This window comes from Lampris incognitus, chromosome 2 (genome assembly GCF_029633865.1).
Source record: "Lampris incognitus isolate fLamInc1 chromosome 2, fLamInc1.hap2, whole genome shotgun sequence".
Lineage (NCBI taxonomy): Eukaryota > Metazoa > Chordata > Actinopteri > Lampriformes > Lampridae > Lampris > Lampris incognitus.
Window position 1 is genome coordinate 31,446,405 of NC_079212.1, and position 21,697 is coordinate 31,468,101.

General features: G+C 41.8%; 1 protein-coding gene across 3 annotated transcripts; it reads left to right on the top strand.

The window, feature by feature from the left end:
• Positions 1 to 32: 32 nt before the first annotated feature.
• Positions 33 to 19,021, top strand: zgc:154075 (uncharacterized protein LOC556929 homolog). 3 transcript variants are annotated; one of them, XM_056274598.1, is made up of 14 exons: positions 33 to 79; positions 6,259 to 6,367; positions 7,570 to 7,654; positions 7,754 to 7,827; positions 7,999 to 8,058; positions 10,100 to 10,207; positions 10,654 to 10,710; positions 10,964 to 11,094; positions 11,546 to 11,600; positions 14,540 to 14,632; positions 14,753 to 14,887; positions 16,736 to 16,837; positions 17,663 to 17,824; positions 18,209 to 19,021. In XM_056274598.1, the coding sequence occupies exons 2-14, from the start codon at positions 6,275 to 6,277 to the stop codon at positions 18,347 to 18,349; spliced, it is 1,296 nt and encodes a 431-aa protein (XP_056130573.1). In that variant the 5' UTR covers positions 33 to 79; positions 6,259 to 6,274; the 3' UTR covers positions 18,350 to 19,021. The 3 variants fall into 3 exon arrangements, with proteins under 3 accessions (XP_056130573.1, XP_056130574.1, XP_056130572.1); XM_056274599.1 differs by lacking the exon at positions 33 to 79 and adding an exon at positions 4,470 to 4,515 and having other exon boundaries at positions 6,266 to 6,367; XM_056274597.1 differs by lacking the exon at positions 33 to 79 and adding an exon at positions 4,479 to 4,515.
• Positions 19,022 to 21,697: the final 2,676 nt, after the last annotated feature.

Sequence of the window (21,697 nt, forward strand, 5' to 3'; positions counted from 1 at the left end):
CTAAACAACTTCCGATGCTAACCGGAATTTCCCGGAAACCACCTGATGCGGTTCAAGAGGACCGTGATTGACATGATTCGTGAGTTTTCGTTTCGCTGTAAACGTGTTTGACATATTTTATTACTTACACCCAGTCGCTACTGCTTATCGTCATTTTTTAGCTAGCGGTAGCCATCAGTCACGTCTGTGTCTTGGAAAAAAAACTGCATATCACTCAATGACCTCGTTTTTTCATAATGAGCCCCCATTTATTTCAATTTGTAGTGATCAGTTTGTTCCGTTACTAACCTGCCTCCCACTGACAGCCACACACACACACACACACACACACACACACACACACACACACACACGCATGCATATAAATATTGCGATCTGTAGTGTAATGTGCATGGATAAGTAGACATGTTAGCCATTGGCTAACGGGTCGGACCCTCTAGTCGACTGGTTAACGTTGTCGCCCATGGTGCGGGATATCCGAGTTCGTTAGCCAAGGGCTATAACGTGTCTACTTATCCATGCACGTTACAGTATATAATATTCATTTTTGTTGTTTTATATTTTTAGATCAGTTGTGTGTGTGTGTGTGTATGTATGTATTTATATATATACACACATACATATATATGTATGTATGTATGCGTGTGTGTGTGTGTGTATATATATAGTATATATATATATATATGTGTGTGTGTGTGTGTGTGTGTGTGTGTGTGTGTGTATAGATATATACACTACCGTTCAAAAGTTTGGGATCACCCAAACAATTTTGTGTTTTCCATGAAAAGTCACACTTATTCACCACCATATGTTGTGAAATGAATAGAAAATCTTAATCTTTTTCTTTTATTGGTCAGTCTCAGATATGGCTTTTTCTTTGCCACTCTGCCCTGAAGCCCAGAATCCCGCAGCCGCCTCTTCACTGTAGATGTTGACACTGGTGTTTTGCGGGTACTATTTAATGAAGATGCCAGTTGGGGACCTGTGAGGCGTCTGTTTCTCAAACTAGAGACTCTAATGTACTTATCTTCTTGCTCAGTTGTGCAACGTGGCCTCCCACTTCTTTTTCTACTCTGGTTAGAGCCTGTTTGTGCTGTCCTCTGAAGGGAGTAGTACACACCGGTGTAGGAAATCTTCAATTTCTTTGCAATTTCTCGCATGGAATAGCCTTCATTTCTAAGAACAAGAATAGACTGTCGAGTTTCAGATGAAAGTTCTCTTTTTCTGGCCATTTTGAGCGTTTAATTGACCCCACAAATGTGATGCTCCAGAAACTCAATCTGCTCAAAGGAAGGTCAGTTTTGTAGCTTCTGTAACGAGCTAAACTGTTTTCAGATGTGTGAACATGATTGCACAAGGGTTTTCTAATCATCAATTAGCCTTCTGAGCCAATGAGCAAACACATTGTACCATTAGAACACTGGAGTGATAGTTGCTTGAAATGGGCCTCTATACACCTATGTAGATATTGCACCAAAAACCAGACATTTGCAGCTAGAATAGTCATTTACCACATTAGCAATGTATAGAGTGTATTTCTTTAAAGTTAAGACTAGTTTAAAGTTATCTTCATTGAACAGTACAGTGCTTTTCCTTCAAAAATATGGACATTTCAATGTGATCCCAAACTTTTGAACGGTAGTGTACGTACTTTTATTTTATTTAAGAAAGTATTTTTCTTGCGTTCTTAATTGTACCAACAACGCCAAGTAAAATTTCTAGTTCATAATAAAATAATGAAATAATTTCTGATTCGAATCGTAAGGTCTTCTTTGAATCAAAAGCTATTTGATTTGGCTCTAATGTGGGTGGATCTGATCAGTTTGGATGGGTGGAGAGGGAGAATGAAACATACGGTGGACAACCTCAGCACGTTACGTGGGGTCATGTCGGGTTCATGGGATGTTTTCGCAAAGGCGGGATTGGCGTCAAAATCGGAGACGGATAGCGAAATTGGAAATGAGAAATTGGACACGAGAGGGTTTGAAAATAAAAGGAGGAGGAATCCATCAAATTGCTCAAGCGATGCTAGTCAGTCATTGGGAACAGAGAAGTGTATTTCGTTGGGATGATAGCTGTGACAAGAGAAAACGGGATTTTCAAGGACCCACATGGGGTCGGAAAGTTTGTAGGGAGAAAACTTGGGAGATGTACGATCGATCAGGGTAACTAGAAGTCGGATGGCTATCATTGATTGTATGTCGAAGTGTCAGAGGGATAGAGCCCTTATGACAGCGATATATAGAAGTATCTGTGTGACTTGCTTCCAACTCAGATTAAGAGCAAAGAAAAAGGGAGTGATAAGTGGCGTGATAAGTGCAGAAGAGGCTGAGTCATTTTGGGATGTTACAGATGTGTGTGGGGCAAGAAGAATGATTAGATTACGAGAAGGAGAAAGAGGACAGTAAATCTGTGTGTTTGAACTTTGAATGGGAATTGCCGGAAAGAATGTATTGTTGATTATGTAAATTACAGGGTGAGGCCATATGAGAGAGCTCCTCTCAGATGTTTTTGCTGTCAAGAATATGGACATGTTCCTGCAGTATGTAATGGAGTCAGAAGATGTGGGGAGGACAACTGCAATATGGAAGATTGCAAAGCTGATAAAGCGCAAGCAAAGGGCCTGCACTGCAATAAAAATCATGATACGGAATCAGCACAGTGTCCCAAAAGAATGAAGGAAGAGAAAGTGAATAAGATGAGATCAGAAAAGGGATTGTCATATGCTGAAGCAGCTAAAAGATTGGAGAGAAACAATGAGAATGGTGTGAGACAAGAAGCTAGGGAGGATAAGTCAGTAAAAAAGCATGCTGAATTTTGCTTTTATAAGGACCAGATGACGTTTTTAGCCTTTTCGGCAATGGCAATTAACTGTACTGCTGGAGCAGAAAGGAAATCTGAGAGAATTGACATAATTGTAGATGCAGCAAGGACATCTCTGGGTGTTGTAGGAGTTTCTGGAGAAGGTGTCAAGCAGCTGCTGAGAGAGGCTTTTATGCCCTCTCTCACCTAACCCTTACTACTACTACTACTACTACTACTACTTTCGGCTGCTCCCGTTAGGGGTCGCCACAGCGGATCATCCGTTTCCATTTCTTCCTGTCTTCTGCGTCTTCCTCTGTCACACCAGCCACCTGCATGTCTTCCCTCACCACATCCATAAACCTCCTCTTTGGCCTTCCTCTTCCCTGGCAGCTCCATATTCAGCATCCTTCTCCCAATATACTCAGCATCTCTCCTCCACACATGTCCAAGCCATCTCAATCTTGCCTCTCTTGCTTTGTCTCCAAACCGTCCAACCTGAGTGGTCCCTCTAATATAATCGTTCCTAATCCTGTCCTTCTTCGTTACTCCAAGTGAAAATCTTAGCATCTTCAACTCTGCCACCTCCAGCTCCGCCTCCTGTCTTTTCGTCAGTGCCACTGTCTCCAAACCATATAACATAGCTGGTCTCACAACCATCTTGTAAACTTTCCCTTTAACTCTTGCTGATACCCTTCTGTCGCAAATCACTCCTGACACACTTCTCCACCCACTCCAACCTGCCTGCACTCTCTTTTTCACCTCTCTACTGCACTCCCCGCTACTTTGGACAGTTGACCCCAAGTATTTAAACTCAAATGCCTTTGTCACCTCCACTCCTTGCATCCTGACCATTCCACTGTCCTCTCTCTCATTCACGCATAAGTATTCCGTCTTGCTCCTACTGACTTTCATTCCTATTCTCTCCAGTGCATACCTCCACCTCTCCAGGCTCTCCTCAACCTGCACCCTACTCTCGCTACAGATAACAATGTCATCCGCGAACATCATCGTCCATGGAGACTCCTGCCTGATCTTGTCCGTCAACCTGTCCATCACCATTGCAAACAAGAAAGGGCTCAGAGCCGATCCTTGATGTAATCCCACCTCCACCTTGAACCCATCTGTCATTCCAACCGCACACCTCACCATTGTCACACTTCCCTCATACGTATCCTGCACCACTCCTACATACTTCTCTGCAACTCCTGACTTCCTCATACAATACCACACCTCCTCTCTCGGCACTCTGTCATAAGCTTTCTCTAAATCTACAAAGACACAGTGCAATTCTTTCTGGCCTTCTCTATACTTCTCAATCAACATTCTCAAAGCAAAGATCGCATCTGTGGTGCTCTTTCGTGGCATGAAACCATACTGCTGCTTACTTGAGAAATAATTAGTTTAATTGAGAAGACATGGTTTTAACTAAATAGACATTCTGATCCACTCTCCATTCCAGTTGGTGGCGGTAATGCGCCAAATCGTTGTTTAAAAACCACCAACAAACCTAACACACAAAAAAGAAGGAGAAGAACACGTTACGTGCAGAGGAGGGCAGAACACAGGTGAACGATGATTTCGTAACCCGCCATTAACCAGCGAAGAAGTATTCTTACGGCGCAGTCATGACGTGCACGTAAGTGCAGGTGAAGTCCTTCTGAAGAAGAAAGGCAGCCAAGTAGGATCTGACTACTGTATGGGACAAATCAGGTGCTAATAAATTAGCCCGTTTCTATTCATCATCGGACAACTGTTTTGTTTATCAATGAATCAAACTGTAATTTTAGATTTACGGCCTCTCCTGTACGATCAGGAGAAATTGGAACGCATTTACAATTTGGAGGTTTTATTTTCATCGGATTCAAAGTCTAGTAGTCGTAAATATTTTGTTGAATTTGATACCGTGGTTAACCTGTGGTAGTTGAACAACATTTAAGTTAATTCTGCTGTAGGTGTCGATATTTATTGGCATTCAGTGGGTATTTCTCCGACCAGCTGTGGAGGTCCACCCCGGTCACGACGTCTACGTAAAAATTGATTGCGCGTCTACATTGGTTTGTACGTTAATTTTGTAAAAAAAATTTTTTAAGATATTTAAGTCATACCCAATATGCAAGTACGCATTTTTTTTAAATCCATAAAAATCAAATTGTTTTTAGCAAAATACAAAATATTCTTATACATGTCCACAGATACCTCTGTGATGATTTTCAAGTTGTTTAACTGCAGCATTTTTAGTTGCTGTTATGATTTTAGCACTTAATTATTAAAAAAAAAGCTACAGCAAAACAACATGAAAATTATCAGAGGTACTCGGGGACATGTCCATATGGTGGAGTTTGCTGAAAACGATTTCATTTGCTTTTTTTTTTAATGGAACTTTTAAGTTCTGCCCATGTAGAAATGAATACCTCAGGCATGTATGTAAGTAACCTGCTAACATCTATTTCAGCATCTCTGATATATTCTCTGCAACATTGCACTTTATTGTCTCTTATTTCACCTGTATAAGTCAATCCTTGTGTGTATATCTAAAGATTGTTGTGTTGTGTGTTGTTATTCTGCTAAGTACACTGAGACAGCCTCAAAACTGGAGTCAAATTCCATGTAGTGCAAACCTACATGGCCAATAAACATGATTCTGATTCTGAAATGAAGGGGGTTTTATGATTTTAGCGTCTAATTATTAAAAAAAAATGCAGTAAAACATGAAAATCATCACAGAGGTACTTGGGGACATGTATAAGAATATTGTGAAGTTTTCTGATATGAATTTGATGTAATTTTTTTTTATGGAATTTCAATCGCGATTGATTTTTAAGTGTAGATGCTGTGACCGCCTCACCAAAGTGTAGATGGTGTGACCTGAGTTAAAGGTCCTATTTGCAAACCAAAACACGTATGGTTACGTTATACACATAACCATACGTGGGTTTTTTTTTTAAAACATGGTGATGCTGGTCGCGTTGTTTGGGTCCTGGGCTGTTCTGGTGGCGTCTATATACTGCTTGGCATCCTGTGCATAATTCTGTTATCCTCTTTCAATGTTGTATTCTGTAAATTGTGTAAACACAGCATCCATTGTACATTGTCTGTCTTGGGAGAGAGATCCCTCCTCTGTTGCTCTCCCTGAGGTTTCTTCCTATTTTTTTCCTCCCTGTTAAAGGAGGTTTTTTAGGGAGTTGTTCCGTATCCGATGCGAGGGTCTAAGGACAGTATGTTGGGTCGCTGTAAATCCCCTTGAGGCAAATCTGTAATTTGTTATATTGGGCTATACAAATAAAATTGACTTGACTATAAAGAATCATGTCACTGATGCTGTAGTGTAAATAAACACGATGAATGTGTCATGTGACTTGATCCAAAGCTATTTCTGCATGACTCTGTCGAGGAGTGCAGCCAGTTATTGCCGAATCGGTATTTTCTAAAGACCACCTCTGTGTTATTTCGAAGTTCACAGAGTGCAACCATGTCGTCCACTGTTAAAGTCATTGTGGTTGGAGCTGGCAGCCGAGGCGAGGTCTACTCGCATTTTGCATCCGTTCACCCTCAACGAATGAAGGTCAGAAAACCCAGGCACACATTTTCATTGTAAAGAAAATTTGAGTGTACTAGCGGAGCAATATTTTTTCAGGGATTCTACACCTTTACGAGATATCTAACAATTAGTTTGCCACCCCAGTCGTCTTAAATTGAAACAACTCAGATGATCGGTGTTAAACAAAGGTTGTTATTGGCCATACCAGTGGCTTTGTGTGATGTCAGGGGACCCACAGCTGTCCTTGAGAAGCATTCAGGCACTGCCGAGCAAAATGACAGATTGAGAATTTCATTTTTTTCCAACTGAATTTACTAGATTATCATATACATTTGCTTCTCGGCTTCATCATGTATCAGAATCAAAATGATGAGAATAGATTTAACTGCCATTGCTACCGTCAACCAAAGCACAGTGCAGAAAGTTTAAATGGTGAAATGGTAAATAAGTGCAAAGGTCTGTCCACATGAAGGGTCTTGTGGACAAAATAAATTGGTCCTATAGGGGAATGTGTCTCCATGTGACCAAGTGTTTCAATACCCCATGATGAGAAAATCACTGGGTCTCTGAATAACTGACTTCTTTAGCTGTGCATGCTTACGATGGGTCCCTGCATGAGCCTTGGTCCTTCATACTAGATTGAATTGAATCAGTTGGGCTCCTGAATGTGAAAATGTTTAACTAATCTAAAACAGGACTTTCAACATTACCTAAATACACACTGGTGTCAGTCATTCTAAAGAGACCTACTTGTTATTTAAATAAGAGTGTAGTTTAGATATTAACGTATTCTGAAGATGAAATTGGCAATTTTTTCAAGTTCAAGAACTTTATTGTTGTTGCGCAAGCGCGACGAAATTGCACTTGTGTTTACCTCAAATGAATGAATGAATGCCATTATTTGTCATGCACAGCTGTACAACGAAATTAAGTGCAACTTCCTAGTGGTACAAACAAGATAAGAAAATAATAATAAAAATTAAAAAATGGTGCATACAAAGAATAAATAAGACAGAAAAGCGAGAAGAAATATAAAATACTTTTTTTTAATCATTTTGTTATATCTGACCCACTTCCAAAGTGTTTTTTTTATGGTATCATTTCTTAAAAGATTTCTGTTTACTAAATTCTGCAGTTTGTCCAAGTCTGAAGTCAGGTAGTGCCATATTTAAATCATTAAGGAAATGTTAGTTAGTGTACTCCCTCAAGTGTCAGGTTCATTTCAGGTCGTTGGAGTTGCTGATCCAAGAAAGTTTGCACGCAAAAAACTTCAAAAGTGGCACAGAGTAGCAGATGACAAAATATTTGAAGGTGAGTGTCTTACGAAAAGTAGCATCTTGTTATCAGTAGGTGTTCTTTCCCCTGTCCACTGTTGGCCTATGACATCCCCAATGATTTGTTTTGACCTAGACTGGCACACTGTGATAGAAGAAGAGAAGTTTGCTGATGCTGTCTTCATTTGCACTCCAGACCGTCTTCATAAGGTAACAGTTTATTAAAAAAAGAATTATCCGTCACTCTAAATTTGTAGTATAGTGTTGTATCTTATTTGCCTGAACTCTTTTGAAATGCAAATTCACTTTTGTACTTCCTAAAATGATGTCATTGTGGTTTGACTGCAATATGGTCCATTGATCTAATTTGTCCTCCCACAGGAGCCTGCAGTTGCCTTTGCCAAGAAGGGGTACCATGTCCTACTGGAGAAACCCATGGCAGTGAGTACTCTGCAGGCAGTCCTTATTCTGAAAAGAGTCATTGCATTCTTAAATCTGAGCTCTTTCACCCTATGTAGCTGATCCCTATTCATCAGTTTCCAACATGGCCTTTAGTTTTTTAGGACTCTGATTAAAGCTGCACTAGCCTTACTGATTTCAAAAGATAATTTAGCAATTTGGAGATTATATTCCAGTTAGTGGCATTCACTGAGTTAAAGAGTTAGCGTCACTGAGTTAAGAGTGTAAGGGAAGGTTGACAAGATGGTTGTGAGACCAGCTATGTTATATGGTTTGGAGACAGTGACACTGACGAAAAGACAGGAGGCGGAGGTGGCAGAATTGAAAATGCTAAGATTTTCAGTGAGAGTGACGAAGAAGGACAGGATTAGGAACAAATATATTAGAGGGACCGCTCAGGTTGGACGGTTTGGAGACAAAGCAAGAGAGGCAAGGTTGAGATGGCTTGGACATGTGTGGAGGAGAGATGCTGGGTATACTGGGAGATGGATGCTGAATATGGCGCTGCCAGGGAAGAGGAAAAGAGGGCGGCCAAAGAGGAGGTTTATGGATGTGGTGAGGGAGGACATGCAGGTGGCTGGTGTGACAGAGGTACTAGATGCAGAGGACAGTAAGAGATGGAAATGGATTATCCGCTGTGGCGACCCCTAATGGGAGCAGCCAAAATTAGTAGTAGTGGTGGCATTCACTGAAATTTCAGGTCTTTTGATGATTTAGTCTACATTATTTTATTGAGTGTATGATAAAAAAATGTCCTATATAGATTGTGTCCTACAATTACTTCACTGGTGGACAAGTCAGACTCCTCCAATCTCATATTTTTCCCAGAAAAGTTTCATCAGTTCATGTGGACACTTAAGTCTAGAGGGAAAATATTTCATCACTCAAGTGACTTTGTAGTACACTCTCGTTTCTCTTCAGAGCGTATAAATCTTTCGCCTTTTACTCAAGTGACTTTGTCAGTTCTCAGCTGACTACAGATCCTCAACCTTATAAACAGTAGTTGCATAATGACCAAAACCAGGAAACAAGATCTAACACAGGATTCATATGCAAAGTGCCGTGATCATTAACTGGAGTTACAGTGGCCATGTGTACTATTCACAAGGGATTGGGGAATAGTTTCAGTCACAGCATTGTAAGATGGTGACGGATGTTATGATCTGATAATTTTGTAAATGTGTATAAAACAGGATGGAAAAGAGTTTAACTTTAAAATTAAAGTATCTACTTAATTATGCGTTATTAAAGTAAACAAACATAAAAGTCCTTTAAATGTGATTATTTACCAAAAGGAATAGCGAAAATATCATAAAGAAAAAAAAAATGCTTGAACTCTAGTATTTTGACAACCTGGTTTGTAGCTAGGTCAGACACCATAAATCATGTTGAAGCCAATAATAATACTGCACTTTATTTATACCACGTTTTTCATTAACAATGAATTCAATCAGTCTAGAATTGCTCAGTTGTTAGAATGGATTACAAATTTTCAAAAAAAATTCATTAAAGGAAGAAAGGGCCTTCCTGAATAAGAATAGTTATAGGCTTGTCTTAAAAAAGCTCAGTCTGTGATGCCTTAAGAAGTTGAGAGATGTCCAATAACCACGGTGTACCTGAACAGAAAGCCTGATTTCCCCCATAGTGTGACGGTGGTCACGGGGATTTGCAGGAGCATGCTGCTGCAGGATGTGAAGCTGCAGACTGATGTTTATGGGGTGAAGGGTTTCTCGAGATACGTAAGCGCAGGTATACATGGATGCAGTGAAAGATAACAGAAGGATTTTGAAGTCAGTCCTCAAGGAGACAGGGGGCCAGTGAGAATAGAATGGGTGTTACTTTAACCTCTTTACCTCTACAGCTGTAACTTAGCTGTTCTGAATGAACATATTGTCCCACCATCATGGATGTACTTGTATTTTTCAAACATCTTGTAGCCACAAAGTTAAACCAGCTTACAAACTGTGTGTTTGTGAGTCTTAGCTGTCTTGTCAGTCACTAATATGTATTGACAACAATTTAGACAACTGCTAAAGACTGCGCAGAGATTGTGGAGGCATGCACCCAGAGTGGTGTGACGCTGTCAGTGTGCCATGTTCTGCGATATGACCCGGTCATCCACAAGATAAAGGTAACCTTTTTCTCCCACTTTTTTACTAGTTTTTTGGCAGCCTGCATTTTGATACGCACAACCATGTGTTACAAAGAAAGTTGTTTTAAGTGAAGGGCTGAATTTGTTCTCAGATGGTATTGTATTATTGTTTGTCACAGACTACATGTTAGCTCTTACTGTAGGAACAAAAATTTCAACTGGGAGCTCATATTGTGTGACACTGAAAATAGCTTGTTTGTGTTTCTGGCATTACTCACTCCAGACACTGGGTGCTGCTATAGTAACCCATTATTTTTTAATGAGAATGATAACGTGGCTAATTCTTTGCTAAAGGGCGAAACTTAAAAAAACTTTTCTTCACACTGCAACAAATTTCTGTTGATTGTAATGACTGAGATTGAAATTGTCCAGATGTGGCTAATTCATTTTAGTAAAACACAAACAATAATAAATTGATCTTTTAGGAGCTTATTGACGCTGGTGTCGTCGGGGATGTGGTACATATTCAGCACCTGGAACCAGTAAGCTATTTCACGTGGTGATGCAGAAAATGCTAACATTGTAAATCACAGTTGGCGTTAATATTATGGAAGCAGTGTACGTTCAACTGTGTATGTTCACCTATCATTTTGTATGGGATCCTTATTCCCTACAGCCAAAGTATGGTTAATGTTTGTTGTTAGTGTACACTCAGCACACCAACAAAAAATGCGATGGATTACCCTTGTTGGAACAATAAATTCTCAATTTATGTTAGCTCTTCTTTTGTTCCAGGTTGGGTTCTATCACTTTGCTCACTCCTTTGTTCGGGGAAACTGGAGAAATGAAGCAGAGAGCTCTTTTGCCCTTTTGGCCAAATCCTGCCATGATATTGACCTAATACATCACTGGGCTGGGGGCCGGCGGTAAGCCATCAGGTTACAGCCATGAACCAGCTCAAATTAGATTAATGATCAATTTTAGGTATTACAACATTAGCACTTTTGACCTTGGCTTGTGAAACTATATGACATTAACTATCAAACTACATGACATTAACTAAGTCATTGCGGGGCGCTTTTATACAAAAGGCTTTACAAGTAAAGTGAGTTTTTATATAATATATACTTAGAAGAGTTTACTCCAGTATGTGGTCTCAACACTGGCAGTTTTACAGTTTACTACCCTTTGAGTTAGAAAGAATATAAGCATCATGACCAAGAAAAAAAATAGGTCACATTACATTCTCTGCCCTAGAAAGAAAATGTCGATATAGCTGTCATTACCCATAATGCAACAGTGGGAGAATGAGGCTGTTCACTCTATTTTCCAATTTTCTGGAGATAAATCATTTACCATGCAGTCTGTCTTTCGCAGGTGTGTTAAAGTATCATCATTTGGAGCTCTCAACCACTTCTGTAAAGAAAACAAGGTGCGTAGTCCATTCACACTGTCCCACATCAAAGCCATCATCACTCTACTACCAAGGAAATGAAAGCCTCAGTATATGGGAGCAAAAGGAATTATCATGGCATCTTTCACTGTAGTTACACAAATGCCGACCCTTGTAAAAACTGACATTGCTTGCTATTTCACAACTTACTGGCAGGTGTGAGATAACCGCGTTGATAGCAGTGACTGAAAGCAGTTTACCATGTCCTATCCTATCCTGTCCTATCCTATCCCGTCTGTTCAGGAAAAAGCTTGGGAAGGCAAACTGGTTAACCATTTCTCTCAATTTTCCACCTACCCTTTTCTTTTTTGGGGGGGGGGGTGACCCCCCCCCCTTTTCTCCCCAATTGTATCTGGCCAATTACCCCACTCTTCTGAGCCATCCTGGTCGCTGGTCCACCCCCTCTGCCGATCCGGGAAGACTACCACATGCCTCCTCCGATGCATGTGAAGTCACCAGCAGCTTCTTTTCACCTGACAGTGAGGAGTTTCGCTGTAGTGTGTGGGAGGATCACACTATTTTCCCCAGTTCCTCCTCCCCGCTAAACAGGCACCCAGACGAGGCGCTAGTGCAGTGATCAGGACGCATACCCACATCCGGCTTCCTATGCACAGACACGGCCAATTGTGTCTGCAGGGATGCATGACCAAGCTGGCGGCAACATGGGGATTCAAACCGACAATTCCTGTGCTGGCAAGCAATGGAATAGACCAGGGGTGGCTAACCATGTGCCATGTGTATGCAGGTTTTCATTCGAGCCAGACTCCACAACAGGTGATTTCACTGATTAGCAACCCTTCAACCAAAGAGGAAGAATGTATCAGTGAAATCACCTGGTGTGGAGTCGGGTTGGAATGAAAACCTGCATACACATGGCTCTCCATGGCACATGGTTAGCCACCGCAGGAATAGACCATCATGCCACCCAGACACCCAACCTACCCATTTCTACGTAATCTCTCGTGATGCTCAATTCATTCATTCATTCATCTTCAGCCGCTTCTCTGGGGTCGGGTCACGGTGGCAGCAAGCTAAGTAGGGCACTCCAGATGTCCCTCTCCCCAGCAATGCCCCCCCAGCTCCTCCTGGGGGATCCCAAGGCGTTCCTAGGGTCAGATTGGACATGTAGTCCCTCCAGCGAGTTCTGGGTCTACCCCGGGGTCTCCTCCCAGTTGGCCGTGCCCAGTAAACCGCCAAAGGAAGGCGCCCAGGAGGCATCCTAATCAGATGCCCGAACCACCTCAACTGGCTCCTTTCGACACGAAGAAGCAGTGGCTCTACTCCGAGTTCCCTCTGGATGTCCGAACTCCTCACCCTATCTGTAAGGCTGAGCCCAGACACCCAACAGAGGAAACTAATTTCACCCGCTTGTATCCATGATCTCACCCTTTCGGTCACTACCCAAAGATCATGACCATAGGTGAGGACTGGAACGAAGATTGACTGGTAAATTGAGAGCTTTGCCTTCTGGCTCAGCTCCCTCTTCACCACAACAGTCTGGTACAACATCCGCATTACTGCTGATGCTGCACCAATCCGCTTGTCAATCTCCCGCTCCATCCTAACCCTCATTCGTGAACAAGACCCCGAGATACCTGAACTCCTTCACTTGATGCAACAACTCATCCCCAACCCAGAGGGAGCAATCCACCATTTTTTGGTAGAGAACCATGGCCTCAGACTTGGAGGTGCTGACTCTCATCCCGGCCATTTCACACTCAGCTGCAAACCACCCCAGTGCGCGCTGGAGGTCGTGTTCTGATGAAGCCAACAAAACCACATCATCTGCAAAAAGCAGAGATTAAATTCTGAGGTTCCCAAAACGGACACACTCCTTACCTTGGCTGCGCCTTGAGATCCTGTCCATGAATATCACAAACAGAATCAGAGACATGGGACAACCTTGGTGGAGTCCGACACCCACCAAAAACGTGTTTGACTTTGTGCTGATAATGCGGACACAGCTCTCACTTTGGTTATACAAGCCCAATTCAATTCTATTTAATCATTTTCAAGAAATTGCACAATCCAGTGAAGTTCAGTGCGATTGAAATTAAACTTTGCTGAAATGTGAATGGTGAAAATATAGTCTGAAAGACAAAATCATGTTAACTGTCTGCCTCCCAGAGGTTAGTTGTGCCTTGCTCGCACCTGCTGCCCTACTACTGCACCTTAGTCTGCTCAAGTCACCTTCGGCATCATTGGTCCTGGTTTGCTGTTCTATTAAGATGCTACTCTGTGCTCCCTCGCCACTCTTTGACTTCATCAAGTGGCTCTACAAAGCATGTATTGAATACTTTTTAAAGATTTTAAATGTAAAGTTTGACTGATGAATACTTGTATTTTATGTTTTAGGTGAATAAAAGCAGCCATCAGCCTTTTTTTTTTTCAGTCGATATGAAATACATTATAACTCTTTACAGTTAAGACCTTATTGCAAATGAAATGGTGTGAGGCTCATATTTTTTTAAGTAAATGTTATAATAAAAAGGTGAGCAATAAATTTGTGAATGCCAGTAAAGATGTAATAGAGTAGCGATAGCTCCTATTTTGATTAACTTAATTGTCATTACAACAATGTATAAATGCGAGATTGTTCTGTGGCCACCTTGGCTTCTCCCTACAAAAACTCTCATCCCAAGCCAACATTGCAAAAGCACTTAGCAAAGACTGACGGACAGGTTGCATGAACAGGGTCAGGATTTTCTTAACACCATTCATCTTAATAGATGTAAAATAAGCACCCATATCCACCCTTTTTGTTTAATAACGTTCTCATTGTCCAGCCCAAACCAAGCTCTATTTAAAACTGGACCTGTGCCTTTGTGTTCTTACAATGTATTTAAAACTTAGACCTAAAATATTAATTGGTTTATACAGTACTGTTTTTAAGTGTAACATTGTAGTTTTTAAAACAGCCAACAGGCGCTGCCGACCGTTGCCTAGACTGTCCAATAGAAGGAGACTGCCCTTACTCGGCTTGCAAAATCTACATGGACCGAGTTAAACAGGTTATTATTTCCAGATAATATCTATTTTCACCACCCGATACCAAAGTGCTAGAATTTTGGTGACTAAAGGAGAATTTGTTTTGGGGTGTGTGCGTGTGTGTTTGTGTGTGTGTGTGTCAGGGTCACGTTGGCTGGCCAGTGTCAGTGATATGTCCCACCTCACTCCCAGACATCGAGTCTGTGACGGCAGCGCTGCAGACTGGGCCCTATGGCCGCTGTGTCTACGAGTGCGACAACGACGTCTGCACAAACCAGGTTAGTCCAGGTTAGCCTGCCAGCCTGCCAGCGTCTTTGTGGCTGGCAGGCTGGGCCATGTTTCATCTCGGGTCTCTCTAGGTTCAAGTCTGGTTGGTCGGTGACCTGTCATCCTTTCTGCCAACTGTTATAATTATCTTTCCGTACTGTTTATTGTCATTCAAAACATACAGCAGTACATTACTGATGCTAATGCTGGCACTGCATATCAGACTGTTATTGAGCAAAAGTAGGTCACATGTAAGGGTAAATGAACTGGCCAAAAAAAAAAAAAATCTGCATTCAAGGCACTCCTTCCATACAAGAATTAAAAAATCTTATTAATTGGCTAATGCGTAGCATCCATGTTGGATATGGAGCAGGATAATAGAAAGCAGCAATGTGTCACAGCACATTCATCGCCTTCCTCAGGGTGCAGGCTTTGAAAAAGGTAACAGGTGCCATAAATAATCTTAATTTAGTCACATGACCTGAACACGGTTACTTTGTCACATAATCGTGACCTAAATATTTCAAGTACAAAACTAAGAAAACTAATCATAAATCCCTAAAATACTTGCACTACTGGGCGTCCGGGTAGTGTAGTGGTCTATTACGGTGCCTATCAACATGGGGATCGCCAATTCGAATCCTCGTGTTACCTCTGGCTTGGTCGGGTGTCCCTACAGACACAATTGGCCGTGTCTGCGGGTGGGAAGCAGGATGTGGGTATGTGTCCTGGTCACTGCACTAGTGCCTCCTCTGGTCTGTCGGGGTGCCTGTTCAGGGGGGAGGGGGAACTGGGGGGAATAGCGTGATCCTCCCACGCGTTACGTCCCCCTGGTGAAACTCCTCACTGTCAGGTGAAAAGAGGCAGCTGGCGACTCCACATGTATCAGAGGACACACGTTAGTCTACAGCCCTCCCTGGATCAGCAGAGGGGGTGGAGCAGTGACCGGGATAACTCGGAAGAATGGGGTAATTGGCCAAGTACAATTGGGGAGAAAAAAAGGGGCGGGGGAATAATTGGTGTACTCCCCACACACATCAAGGAAATTAAAGCAAACTTGTACAACCATAATATTTCAAATAATATTTCATAATATTTCAAAATTCACTTTGGGTGTCTTGAAAAGTGCTATATAAATGTAATTCTTCTTCTTCATCTTATTATTATTATTAAATTGTAAAGAAAAGTCGTATGATCAACATCATCATTCAGACCCAGTTATGTAGAGGTAAATTTATGCAATTGTAAACCTGTAAACAAAAGCCTGTTGCATGCCAGCAATCCAAGCAAAACTTTCTCACGCGTCAAACAATGCCTAGTCTCCCTAATGGAGAGAAATGGGTTGAATCTCACTCATTTTGTCTACTGGCCACATGCTAAAAGAAGCTGCCCAATATTTTCTTGTTAACCCTGGTGCAAAATAGAACAATTGCCTTCGATTATAACTCTATATTGTATCTACTGTAGTAGCCCTAGAACAGTATGCAATGTAAAATATCTTGGCCAAATGATATTAGATCTATATGGTAACTGCTATATAAATATCTCACACCACTGTAACTATTGCTTTGTATTCAGCCACTTTTGGATAGTCTCATTGCACATCTGTCTTAGATGTTTTTATTCTGTTTCTGTTTTGTTTTTTTACTCCCCATCCAATGATTACTTTCACTTTTTTGCACAGCCATCAGCCATTGAACATTTTCCTCCTGCTTTAAACTCTGTACTTTCTATTTTTGTATATTTGTGACGCATTACTCAAATAGAATAAGGCATAGTAAATGAGGCCTTCAGGCATGATGTTGTTTTATTGTTGTTACTTTCCCTTTGTCTTTATTTTTCCATTTGGTTCTGTCCAGATTGTGAACATGGAGTTTGAGGGGGGCCTTACAGCAGCCTTCTCCATGGTAGCGTTTACTGAGGAGATCTGCAAACGAAAGACCGCCATCTATGGCAGCAAGGTAGGCTGATTTTGAAACAAGCTTCCCAAAGCTGGAGCAGGTGCTGCAAAGAGAGGAAACCTAGAATAAAAGTCATGGCTTATCAAAAGTTATTGTGTGGCAGGCGTCAGGTGGCATGGCAGTCTATTCCATTGCCTACCAACATGGGGATTGGCAGTTCAAATCCCCGTGTCACCTCGAGCTTGGTCGGGTGTCCCTACAGACACAATTGGCCGTGTCTACGGGTGGGAAGCTGGATGTGGGTACATGTCCTGGTCGCTGCACCAGCGCCTCCTCTGGTCTGTTGGGGCACCTGTTCGGGGGGGGGGACTGGGGGGAATGGCATGATCCTCCCACGCACTACGTCCTCCTGGCGAAACTCCTCACTGTCAGGTGAAAAGAAGCAGCTGGTGACTCCACATGTATCAGAGGAGGCATGTGGTAGTCTGCAGCCCTCTCCGGATTGGCAGAGGGGGTGGAGCAGAGTGGGGTAATTGGCTAAGTGCAGTTGGGGAGAAAAAGGGGCAAAAAATCCCCCCCCCCAAAAAAAAGTTATTGTGTGGCAAGATGCTCACATGGTTAAAGACCATCCTGTACTCAAAATGTTATGAGTTTGATTCCTACAACAATCATGGTATCCACCAGCAGTTTGGCTGTGGAAGGTGACAGTTGCCCAGAGCTTAGAGAGGTGTGGCTATAACCATAGGTGTGTAGTCTGGCTTTGTGGTTTTGTGATGGTGTCCATCTTCACCCCACAGATTGGGCCCACTGATTCAAAAAAAAAAAAAAAAAAAGTGGAGCAACATTTGAATGCAATTTGTTAAATTTGATTCTGTCTTTCCTTAGGGGGAACTCTCCTACGATGGCTGTCAGATTCGGGTGATTGATTTCCTCACACAGAAAACCACCTTGCACACAGCACCAAGCGATGCCCCTGGGTGCTTTGGCATGTATGGGCATGGTGGAGCAGACTACCACCTTATGGATGCTTTCATCTCTGCCGTAGCGGTGAGTACTGGCAGGTGGGAATGGTAAGGGTTGGTTGGTCACTCTTGTCGGCCTAAAAATGAAAAGGTCCACAGAGTCCAACTAAATTCAGTTCTATTTAACCAAGCAGTAGTTATGAGTATAACACGCTCCTCGTCATTATCATATGATGCTGCAGAGCCTATGGAAATATTCATTATTGACGATCCTTCCTCTAAACATATTCATAATAATCTCACCACATCACTTGGCCAAGCATCTACATAGCTAGTGGAGCTAATGGACATGCAGCAGTTCAGAATCAACAAAATGAATGGAAAGTCAGAATGCAATGCAAGAATAGGATGAAGGAAACAGATGCCTGATCACGTCTTTGTGTCTTTTCCTGTTTGCATGCATATGCAGAACAACGATCCGTCCCTGATCCGCTCAGGTCCGGAGGAGACCCTGCAGAGTCACAGGCTGGTGTTTGAGGCGGAGCGATCGCGACTAGAGAGCAGGGTGGTCCACTGCAATGGTGTCGACCTGAGCCAGACTGCACCATAACACTAATACAGTCACACGCAAACAGCACAGTAAAATAATGAAGGATGGGCAGAAAGACCTGCAATGTAAGCAGGCTGATCTAAAAAAAGAAATTACTCAGGTATTTTAATTTTGTGTGTGTGTGTGTGTGTGTGTGTGTGTGTGTGTGTGTGTGTGTGTGTGAGAGAGAGAGAGAAATCATTCTGTTTAACATTTCAAATCTCTAAGCTAAAGGTTAGAATATGTCATTATTCTATTATACTACAATATGTCAACTTATTTAAAAAAAAAATTTTCATGTAATTTTTTTAAAGGTCAAGTTATCTTTAGTGAAATATCTTTTAATCATATTTTGCTCAGATGCTTCATGGAGTCACATTGTCAGTTTGTACACCTGCATCAGTATATGTGTAAACAGGCAGAGTGCTCAGCAGTTGGTCTCATTTCCTGTGACCCCCGTTCATATTTTAATGCATATGGGCATTTATAAAGTGTAATTGCACCCGTACTGATTATTTTTACAAATACAGGTGTACATGGATACAGTGACACATTCATGTCTATAGAAAACATGTATGTCCTTCCTTGTCAAAGTCAAATCAATTTTATTTGTATAGCCCATTATTACAAATTCTCCTCAGTGGGCTTTACAGCAACACAGCATAATGTCCTTAGAGCCTCACATCGGATAAGGAACAACTTACTAAAAAAAAAAAACCTTTAAGAGGGAGGAAAAATAGGAAGAAACCTCAGGGAGAGAAACAGAGGAAGGATCTCTCTCCCAAGACGGACAGACATGCAATGGATGTTGTGTTTACACAATATACAGAATACAGCAGTGAAAGAGGATAACAGAATTATAATGGAATTATAAGATATATGAAGAATATGATGAGGAAGATGCCAAGCAGTGTCCAGATGCCACCAGAACTGCCTAGCACCAGAGCCACGCGATCACCATGTAGACCTGGCAGGAGGACAGACTACACATGCACACAGGAGAGACTCGCATCACACCATTCACATACACGGGAGAAGAGACAATACAAAAAACATTAGTCACTTATCGGCGTGAGAGAAAGATATAAAATTTGAACAAGATAACAAAATTTTATGGATTTTTAAGGTATATAAAGAATGTGATGAGGAGGATGCCAAGCAGTGTCCAGGTGGCGACCACCATCACCATGGAGACCTGGGAGGAAAACAGACTGCATGTGCACACAGGGGAGACTCACATCACACCATTCACATACAGAAGAGAAAGGAGAAGACATCATTCAGAGAGAGAGAAAAGACGTGAGAGAAGAGAACAGTTGCAATAGTCAATACTCTATAAGCTCGTTGGCAGAACAGTGGTTGGTAAATTCATTGAGACAGAAACCGACCTGCCATGCAGTACAGGTTGTGAAGCACTCAGTTTAAAGACACTTAATTGTAGGTTAAGGCAAAAAGATGAGTTTTAAGTTTGGATTTAAAGGACTCAACAGATTCTGATTGTCTGATGGCAGCAGGCAGGTTATTCCACAAGAACGGGCCCAATAGGAAAAGGCCCTGCCACCAGCTGACTTTTTAACTTTGGGTACACACAGGAGCCCCGTATTTTGAGAGCGAAGGGCTCGAGCTGGAATGTACGGTTTGAGGAGATCAGACAGGTAAGATGGGGCAAGCCCATTTAGGATTTGATAAGTCAGCAGAAGCACCTTGTATTTTGATCCAACATGGATAGGAAGCCAATGAAGGGAGTCAAGTCAAGTTTTTTTTTTGTATAGCCCAAAATCACAAGGTAGCCCCTAAGGGCTTTACAATCAGTTCAATATACGACGTCATACGACACCCTCTATCCTTGGGGCAAGAATTGGTGTAACATGGTAAAATTTTCTGGTTTCAGTTAGGATTCTACAACAACAGCGGTTGCTGTTATTTACCTGAACACTAGATGATATGATACGAAATAATGCCCTTGGTATGTTTAGAGCATCGGTCTCAACAGGATTGATTGTTTGCCGGTGGTATCCAGCTAAACCTCCTAGCTTTGCTTTGCTCCGCATGGGGGCGCTGTAAGCCAGGCCATCTCATAGGAGCAGTAGGGCGAGGCTCTCATGACGAGACCTCCCTCTTCCAAACCTGGACACCAGGTAGGAGAGATGTGCTGCTGGGAATGTCTGCCAGGATTATAATCCTGTCTGTAAACAGCAGGAAGCAACGGGCAACACACACGGTTCAATACGTAATGGAGGGAAAAGAAATTACATTAGATGAGATTAGGATGTTTTTCTTTCTTTTTTCTTATGTGTTTTTGATGTGTGTTTTTTTTCTTCCCTTTTTTTCTTATATTGTTCACAATAGCTGTGTTTGTATTGAGCAGCACAATTTGCATTGAATGTGAACTATACGGTACAGTGGGAATTGAGTTTGGCATGTACAGTAGCTGAATTAACTTAAGAGTAGGTGAGAAGTGGTAGGAAAAAATAAGTGTATACTTCCTCCTACTCCTTTTCCAACATGTAACAAATAATCTGATGCATACGGAGATCTGTTCATGGAGTTTGATGTGTGGATTTGTTGATCACTTCAGATTATTGGCAATGGCTTATTTGTATGTTATATCCTGCTTATTTACATGTTTGAAATAAATCATCATATTAAAAAGAGAGAAAGGAAACAAATTGCAAATAGACACAGACTTTGAAAATAAAAATAATGGAAAGCAGGACTGTCTGTCACAACTTTCATGCCAGCAGTAAAATCAAACTTGATCTTATTTTTAGGTTGGAAAAAAGATTATGCTGCCTCAGCTGTACTCGCCCTCTTACTGACCAGTGTTAGGAGACTCTCAGAGGAGCAGTCTGTGTCTCCTGGTCCATACTACCCCTGGAGAGGTAGAGGAAAATAATCTAGTACTGCTGACTCAGAGAGAATGGTCAGCTTTACAGTTATTATTATTATGCTTATAGCACTTCTACCATGTCAAATACCAAACGACAAAAACAGAAGAAAGGTGTTATGTGTAACTTTTACCCGAGCTCTGACCATGTGATCTGCACATTCACAGCTGACGTGGTCTACGTAATTTTATATACCTATAGTGAATAAATCCCCCATAGCAACATAATACAGGAATAACACTTGTACACAGTCAGTCCTTGTTCCATGATTAAGTTGATGGAATGAAAAGACACATAAGGCCATGAGTGGGGTGGGATGACGGCTTTTTGACAGTGGAAGACAGGGTAGGTCTTATTTCGAAGCTGTCCTTCAAATAAGACCTACCCTGCAGACTCCAGGAGGACCTCAGGAGCTGCCCAGTGACGATCCTCATATGTGTCTCCATCCGAGTCCTGAAGGCGGGGGAGATTCATTTGGCAA